General features: G+C 37.0%; 1 protein-coding gene across 1 annotated transcript in view; it reads left to right on the top strand.

Annotated features, from left to right (window-relative positions):
• Positions 1-9,238, top strand: part of SENP7 (SUMO1/sentrin specific peptidase 7) — a 45,201-nt gene that overhangs the window by 19,304 nt on the left and 16,659 nt on the right. The window contains exons 6-12 of the mRNA XM_010282557.1: positions 523-638; positions 1,402-1,571; positions 2,518-2,878; positions 3,478-3,635; positions 4,628-4,774; positions 6,278-6,311; positions 7,116-7,289. Coding sequence (XP_010280859.1) covers positions 523-638; positions 1,402-1,571; positions 2,518-2,878; positions 3,478-3,635; positions 4,628-4,774; positions 6,278-6,311; positions 7,116-7,289 — 1,160 coding nt within the window. The remainder of the gene's footprint in view (positions 1-522; positions 639-1,401; positions 1,572-2,517; positions 2,879-3,477; positions 3,636-4,627; positions 4,775-6,277; positions 6,312-7,115; positions 7,290-9,238) is intronic.

Raw genomic sequence — 9,238 nt, 5'->3', positions numbered from 1 at the left:
CCGTCCCCATTCTGCTCCACCCCCCCTCCCCCAAAGGTACTGTTTCAGGCCCTTTTGAGCAGGAATTTCTATTTCAAATCTTTTCTCGTTGCAGGAACTTATGCAGTGGATTGTATCAGCAGTTCTAAATCTAAATTATAAATATACTATATTGCCTCATTCCTAACACATACATGACAAAGGCAAGAACACACTCACCTGACTGTTGTTCTCTCTTTTTTTTTTTGGTTACGCGTTCTTGTTGCAGTCAGGCTTAACTGCAAAATAATATTTCAGTGTCTGATGTCAAGCATGTCAGATTTTCATTCTTTGTACCTTGTAGAAACATCCATTTCATTAACGATGTCAGAGTATCTGTATTTCCATAACGGGAGCTGAGTTAGTTTGTGTTTCATTTGCCAAGCTCCACGTGCTTATGATAGAGGCAGAAGTTTGTGGTCTAACCAACTCTTGTTTCTGTTGGGATTTTTATTCAGTATTCTTTCAAAATTAAAGATAAGTCATAGTTAATGTTCTTTACAGGTCAGAGCATTGCCTGAGAAAGACAGATGATGATCTGTGTAAATTGACCAAGGCTTCTAAGGAATCAGAAGAAAATAGTGTCTTCACTTCTAGAAGACAGGAGCTGCAGAAGAAAGGTTTGTAGTGAGCAATAATCTGGCATTTAAATAGGAATTTTGGAGAATGTTTGGAAATTTTTTTAGTCTAGTATTATGAGAGCACAGAAATAAAATAGGCATTGCACACAGTGTATGTGTACATGTTTCCTTAAAGTGCAGTTTGTTTACAGATACGGTAAAATATGTTAAAAAGCTGTTTTTAATAGGAATAAAACTATGATGAATCAGATCTGTAGAAGAAGAAACTGAGGGAAGCCTCACTGCACCAATTATAATCCTGATTTTATAAAAAAATCTTTTATACTCAAGAATATACTACATTAAAGATGCTCAAATGTTTTGTGAACCCTGCTAAAATGTTTATGCTATATGACAATATTTGTATTTACTGCTGAAAAACGATGAGCTCTATGCTGTCTCTCCAGGGAGAACATACTATCTTTTTAATACTGGTTAGTAACATTTGTAGATAAGAACAGGAAATTGAGAATATCGCATCCAGCAGAAGATAAAAGACTGTGGAGTATGGAGTGCTAATTCTTATTTGGAAGTGAGCTATGAATTTGGTTATACCCTTATCTTAACTAGTTGTGCAATAATAATCTTTCCTTAATTATTTTAGGGAATATATTTTTGCAGCCACACACAATTAAAGAAGGAAAGAACTATCGTGGAAGGTATCTGCTTCCATGTATTTTATTTAAGACATAACAGATGTGAAGAAATACAAAGGTTTTTAAGGATAACCTGTTAAATCACCTTTTTTTTTTTCCTGACACAGAAAACAAGAACTATGATGAACTGGAAAAGAGGAGCAGAAACACGAACAGCACGACTCCAAGTCAGAAGGAATTGAGCTCTTTTGATTCTGAGAAAAGGAAAAGAAGATCTAGTGACCATATTTCTGATGATTGTAATGCACACATTCCAGAAAAATCACTTCTACTGTCTGTAAGTTGCACTTAATTTTAAGCTGTGTGTTGTGTTCACACATGCACACACACTTCAGTAGCAACATCCAAAATAAAAGAATTGTACTAATAAGCAGGGTACCTAGGGGTACTGTTAAACAGCTGTTGAGGGAAGGTAGTTCAGTGGCGCATCAACAAGAGCGAGTATATGTACTTTTGTCCACAACATCAGAATATGTTTGTTGTAGCAGAAAGGTGGTGAGAGGTAAATGACAGTGTTTCCTTCAGACAGGAGCATGGAGTAAAACAATTTTGGAAATAAGGCATTTAGCTACTTATGTGAAGCTTCTTTCACAGGTGGTATAGAACTAATTAGGGACTTTGATACCAAAATATCGAAGTATACTGGGGGTTATTGAAATCTTGCAGATGTCATCTTTCTCCCTCATCCTTAGTCTATTGTACCCTTCCCTAAAGTTTTATTCTTACCTGTCATTAAGATTTGGGGGGTGGGGGGGGAAGACTGAGGGAATCAGTCAAGTACAAACTGTGATTTATATTCAAGCATTTGAATACCATAAAGGCATCTCTGTAGCCTTCTGACTAAAACCTCACAGACGTAGGTAGTTGCTGAGTCCTGTTTACCCCGCCGACCAAGCCACACCTTTGCAAAGTAATGAACATCTCTGGTGCTTGGTCTTTCAGTGTCAAACAGTGAGAGAGCTGCTAAAAAATCAGGAATAGTTTTTTGTTCAGTTTGAATGTGGGTCATAGTAGTCTTTGAAAAAGTTGTCCCCATATCTTTATGTAATAACCTTTGGGATACAAGGAGGGAGAAGTTACCCTGACTTGAGTTCTAAATGCAGCTGCATTAAGTTAAAATTATTTTGTCTAGCACATAGAATAAGTCTTGGTGATCACTGACCTGAACCATCATAGAAAAATCAAGAAATAAACATATCCTGTCTCTGATTCCTGTTTTCTAGAAAGAGCAAAGACTGAATTCAACTCAGCCTCCTGGCTGCAGAACACCCTGTGAAGATGGACAAAGTCGCAGATCTAATAGAATTCTGGTGACGGATTGTATTCCACAGCCATTAGAGGGAGACTGTAAAGACACTTCCACCCACAACCACGTAAGGCCTTCTCACAGCTGCACAGAGGAACCTGGCTCAGAGCCTCCTCCCAGAAATTTGTCAGAGAAACTGCTTTCTGCCACCAGTGAGGACATGATTTCACCCCAAGTTAGTACCATCAGGAAATTAAAGATGGACACATCACAGTACCTGAGCAAGCTGCGGAACAGAATCTGCAGGGGTAATCAGCAACTTGTTTCAGTTGACCCAAGTATGTACTGTATCCATGCTGCTGGCAATTACTGTTGGTGTGCTTAGGTGCTGGGAGAACTCATGCATGACTGACTAGTTGAAACGTACGGAACAAAAGATTGAAGACAGAGATCATGTTGTTTGTAATTCATTGTGCAGGTTAGAGAGCAGTAGTAGCTAGTGCCAGTGTCCTCTGCTGGACTGTAGAGGATCTTGTACTTGAGAAACAGGGTAGAGAGCAGGATTTTAAAATTCCAATCCTTATTTTCCAGCTGATTTTGTGGTTATGGAAGATCAAGCTTGTAGTTTTTAATGATGCTTAAACTGAGAAAAAATATTCTCCTTCTTTGAAAGCAGCTGTGCTGTGGCCTCTTTCTTTTAATAGTCAAATAATTTTGAGTATCTTGCATAAAAAGTACTAATAAAGATACAAATCAGTACTTGTTGCATATGCTTTCATGCATGCAGACCTTGACAGGTTTGGGCAATGTACTTTGATATTACATACTGCAAGAGAGAATTCTTTGTTCATCTGAAATCCACAATGAATGAAATATTCTCAAGTCTGCATCTTGTATTGTGTGTGTATATATATATACACTTTTTTTCTCTCTTTAGTTGTTCTTTCCAGTGATGATGAAGATGGACCTTCTGAACTAAAATGTACAGAGCTGCTACAGGACAATATCACTGACAATAAAGAAACAGACCAACAGTCTGACTTCTGTTTCTCAGCAAAGCAACTGGAAGACAAGATAGAAAATCACACAGAGCAGGTAGGCCAGTTTTTGGCCTATGTATTTTTATGCCAACCCTTTAATTTATTTCTCCAATGTTTATTTTTTCTTGCATGTTAGAACAAAAGTGAAATGCTTGGAGCAGGTATGATTAGTCCCAGCAACAAGCAGTAGCTGCAGTAATTTATTTCACAGATAGAATTCTGGATAGTCTTCAGAGAGGATCTCTGGCTCTGAAGCTTGAGTGTTTTTCCAATGTAAAAATGTATATCATATTTTGAAAACAAATATTTGGAAATGTTTAATATTACCAAACAGAAAGGATCAAATAGTAATCTGAGCTAGAGGTGAACATAATGAAGATACATCTGTGAAAAGTTTTGTTTTTTCAACACAATGTTTTATATTGATCATAGTTCAAGTCAGTAGTTTCTTCTTGTCTTCCAGTCTTCCATTGTAATTCTGTGCGTGGAGAAGTTCAAGGATCTTTGACAGCAGACAGAGATAGGGTGAAGTTGCCTTTTCTGTGTGGCTAGCGGTGTAATTTGAATCTGAAACTAGCTATAAAGGTTGTTGCCCCATTTTGGACTTGATTAGCCTTGTGCTGCTTGCTTTGACCTGTACTTGGGTTATCTCTGTAACCCTGAAACAAGTCAGAAGAGCTATTGCTGCCTCTTCTTGCAGATGCATCATTTTGATTGTAAGCATTGAATTGGATTCTGTACCTTTGATATTGAAAGAGGGGTATTTTTTGTTGTTCTGTTGTTTGAGGTTTTTACTTGTCTCTAAATTAGTAAAAAGCACAGGTCATGTCTTGGCAACTTTAGAGGTGGAGTAAGATACTGTTAAGCCCTTAACGACATTGCCAGTAATGACTGCAATAACATTTACAGCTTTTTAATACGGAATTCTTATATGGAAGTTGACTTTGGGAGCCAATACTTACAAATATAAAGAGAAGATTCCTAAGGTTACAAGAGGGAAGTATCTCATTTAAATCCCTGTAGTAAATACACATTTCTTTTCCACAGTTTTTAACAGAGTCAATTGAAGATAAATGTCCTATCACCTTACCTTCTGGAAGTGTACCTAGAAAACAGATGAACTCAGCATTGGATGTTGAATTTGATAGTCTATACATTGGGAAATTTAAATGGTTATCAAGAGGTCCTGCTAGGGTAAGTTGTTCTCTGATGGTGATATTTTGAGAATATTTAAAAATCAAAATTATGGTTAAACAAAGCTAGTGGTACTTAGTGTGGAAACACTGAGTTTTGGTTATTGTTGCATCATATTGCTTTGGCTAAACAGTGGAGTGTGTAGTCCATTACCTTGTATGTTTGGATTGCTGTCAGTAGAAAAGCTAACTGGGATTTTCTGTGGTCACAGTTTTCAGAGGTAAAGGTTCTGTATAAATGCTGTACTGGAAAAGAAATCATACCAAGGAAGCTTTTAACGAATTCTAATGGAAAATAACAGCCATGCTAGAGTTAATGTCACTTGAAATAAAGACCAATTACTTTTCTCAGAAATAATACAGGTATTAGAATAAAGTGATAATAAATCCATAGTGATAGAGTTCAAATATATATGCTATGCATTAATCTTTCATTTTAATCAGAAAATTGCTTGTTTCGTAGCTTTAAAGAGCATAAAAACAACACTAAAAGCATTAGTGCATAGGCAGTGTGCTACTCACAGGATGTAGAAATGGAAGTGAAGGTGTACTTCAAATGGAGTACCAGCTTCAAGAGTTTGAGTATGTCTTTGACCAGGCTCATTCTATATATTGCAATTAAAAAATAAAGCTTTTGAACATGTATATCTTTTTTTGCTTACAGTAAGACATTTTGAAATCTTGGATTATAATAATAATTTCAGCTTTTCACGAAACAGTTTTGTGCAGCAGTTCTCATGCAGTAATGAAAACATTTAATGGAAATTTCCTAAATTAATATGCCAAATCGTTTGAGGGAGGAGTTGAAATATTTCAAGAATCAATGCTTTTAGGTGGAGAGTGAAATTTTTCCTTGGAAAAAACAGCTTTGTGCTTACTGTGGCAACATAAGAGAAACCTGTTCACTCAATATATAGGACAACCTTCTGTCAAAGTGATGATAAAGCATTCTTTATTTAGCCAAGTCTTTCTAACATAGCAGCAGTGTAAGTGGAAACTTTTAAGGCCTTTAGTTCAAATGTTAATGTAAATAGCAAAGTAACACCTCAGTGTTGGACCATTTATTCTTAATTCAAATAGTGCAGCTGACAGTCTTTATCACGGGGTGCTTGCAAATAAGCTCCTTTTGTCCCAAGTGTTCATAATTTTTTTCTTCTTAAGGACCCTGTAGGCAACTCTGCAACTTTCTCTTTATTTCTCAGTGCTGAGCACCTCTGGAAGTCAGTTTGCTGTCATTTAGATTCTGTAATACGTATTTAGGAGTGTTTTAGGTGAAATAGGCAATATTAAGTCTCAAATTAGACATATTGGACTTGGCAGTGTTAGGTTAACTGTTGGACTTGATGATCTTAAGGGTCTTTTCCAACCTAAATGATTCTATGATACTATTTTCAGTTTATTTGGCTATAAGCTAAGAAATGTGTGCAGATAATTAAAAACTCTTACTTTTTTTAATCAACTTGTAAAAAGCAAGCTAATTTATATTTTTTTAATCTTATTTCAGTTTACAACCAAGTATATTACGATCCCATTTCAGGGTAAGAGAATTTTTTTCCTTAGCCTTCTCGTAACTATGTCTTTAAAGTATTGCATTAAAATGCTTAGTATATATTTATATTATGAATAATTAATAATCTTATTTGCTTTCACAAAGACAGTAAAACATTTTTTTAACTTAAAATTTTCAATAAATCAAAGTATTGGTGTCTATAGTGTAAGCATCAATAACTTAGCAGCTTCTTACACTTTTCAGGTGAACTTGTAGTTTTAATGGCTTTGCCTCCTGCATTTGAATGTTGAACTATAGTAAATATAATTATGCGTGTGTTTGAGGTGAAATATTAATCTTTTTAGATGAGGGTTTTAGCTTTAGTCAACTCGTACATAATCCTTTAATAAACCTAAGGGTCTAAGAGGAATATAACTGTAGATGTGCATTCAGTCCATTTTCTGAAGATGTGTGGTTCCTACATCTCATAGGAGAAAGTCTGTGAGCAGTTCTAAATTGGGTTGACTAAAAGCAAATAGGAGTTCATGATTTGCAGTATGTTTTCTATAGTTGTAGGTATTAACTGTGGTTATTCTGAGCAAAATTCCAATTTTTTTCATGAAGAATCCTGTATTTAGATGTTTAGCTTTTGGTGTTACAATTTTGTAACTTTGTTTTACATAGTGTGATATAGCTGATTTAAGTATTACATTCTCAGCACATTTTATGTAATCCCAGGAATAAAATCTACAAGTACTGTTTTAATACACTCTGATCATACTTACATCTGTGTTTGACTTTATAATTACCCATGGCTGTGAAAAATATGGTTATTTTGAATTCTGTTTTCTAGTGGCTCTTAATAAGAATATTAAGCTGACAGTGGATACTCTGGATCTGAGAAGGTTTGGCTTGTGGAGAAGTGATGGTGGCTGTTCTGCAACAACGATCATTTTCCTTTGGTTGTCTGTAGATTATGTAGAAAAGATTGAAACCCAATTAGGAAAGTTAGTTATCAGCAAGCCATGTGAGTAATCTCTTTCCTTAAGTGCAATGAAAAGGTCTAATATATGGCATGTCAATAAAGCGGTTATTTTACAGTTGTGCTTCTGGAATACTGAGGAAAGCCTATAGCTTTTTAAAGATAAGTTGGTCAGTTTTGCTTTTCTAAAATGCCTTAGTGTACTTGTTTTTGGAAGAAAAATCACTGCTACTTAATGAAAAGACCTTGTAACACAGTTCAATTGTAATGTGTGTTGAAGAGGCCTTCTAAAACTAGACTTGTTTTATACACGCTAACTTGTGTATAAAGTATCTCTCCCTTTAAAATAAATGGGATGTTGTAAGTGTCTTTACTCTTGAGTGATGTATATGCTGGATGAAAGGCTTGGCAGATAAAGGGTGATTTGATCTTTGACAAATCTGTATTGGGCCATTGCATTATTACTGGAGAAAATTTCCACTAAAGGCCAAATGGGCTATTTAGTCTATAGGGTCTTATGGACTGGCTCTGTTTGTTTTTCTAGCATGAAGCTCTGTAAAACTGAATATGACTTTTGCTCAACTATTCAGAGTGGCACATTCACTAAAGTTTTTACATTAGCAAAGTCATTGCAAAATGACATCTAACAAAATGATGATGTCAGAGTTGCCTGTGTGAAATTCAGCGATGTTTACCCTGTACAATAACCACCTGTATGAAGAAAAATTACAAGTAATGTTAACTCTGCATAAGGAGCATGAGTAGTTTGAAGTGAGCTACTGAGTGAAATTTTAGCAGAGTTACCTTTACTTGATGTAAGTTTATCAAAGTTGCTGGTAGCTTCTTATAGACACAGCTCCCATTGAAATGATGGAATCTGAGTATGAAGCTGAGGCACTTGTTAATCTTGGGTTTATTTACCTTGATTACATTCTTCTTGTAGGAGAAACCTTCACAAGTTGTTACTAAATTTCTGTGCTTGAATGTTTTATGCCCTTTATGTAGTAAAGTAAATATATTGAAATGTGTGTAGAGACTTGTTGAAACAAATCAGTGGTGGCTTTACAGATTGTGGAAATGGTTGCTATGATTCTGCTCTGCCTTCTTAGTGTGTTAATATTAGAGGAAAATGTATTCTGCCAGATCTGACAGACTGAGAGGGGTGAGGCTGTTGTACATCCATGTTCCCAGGTCCGACCAGTAGCAAGGCTGAAGGTGTAGTCCCAATAGATGGGCCACACACACACATAGCTGGCCACAGAGGTGACACAACCACACAGCACTCATGAACACAGACAGCACCAACAGCTTCATCCTGCTCTCCTCTCTGGCTGAGCAGGATGGAGGCCTGCTAGTGAGAAAAAAAAACCCCATATACATATATATATGTATACACACACATATACATGTACAAGGTGGATCCATCTGTCAGCTGGGCTCAGACATTCAGTCTGTCCAGTTGCTGGCACCTGGACATACAAGCCAGTGACAGACTGTCATGCACACGCAGGCACACAGCTGGCCAGGACTCCCCTGGTCCCAATACCTGACCCCCCTGTGCTATCATCCTTAGAGATTCACAGCCAGAGCTATGTCTTAGGGACCTGCTCAGCCCCCTGGCTCCCAGAGCATGTCACCTGTTCACCTAGTTTGACCTTCGCTAGCAATCGCACGCTCACTTGCACTCGTGCACTCTCTCTAGCTGCTGTGCTCAGACCCCGATACACGCAGATAGAATAGAGAGTCCGTCACTCAGGAGAGAGTTAGAAAGGAATTCAATAAGACGACAGGACAGACTGCGCTGATCAGGTGCAGGGCATGGCCAGACAAGACTACTGTCCAGTAAAGTATTTAGATGCAAGTGGCCTGTTTTATTCCCTTAGCCCTGTATTTTCCCATGCTTGTTCCTCCCCAAATCATCTAAACCGCTCCCTTTGCCTGCCTTTGGTTCTTCCTCTAAACATCCCACAGTAAACCCCGTGCAATGCCAAAAC

Source organism: Phaethon lepturus, unplaced genomic scaffold (genome assembly GCF_000687285.1).
Source record: "Phaethon lepturus isolate BGI_N335 unplaced genomic scaffold, ASM68728v1 scaffold4340, whole genome shotgun sequence".
In the NCBI taxonomy this organism is placed as follows: Eukaryota; Metazoa; Chordata; class Aves; order Phaethontiformes; family Phaethontidae; genus Phaethon; species Phaethon lepturus.
The sequence above is the reverse complement of the archived record's forward strand: the minus strand, read 5'-3'. Positions and strand labels throughout refer to the sequence as shown.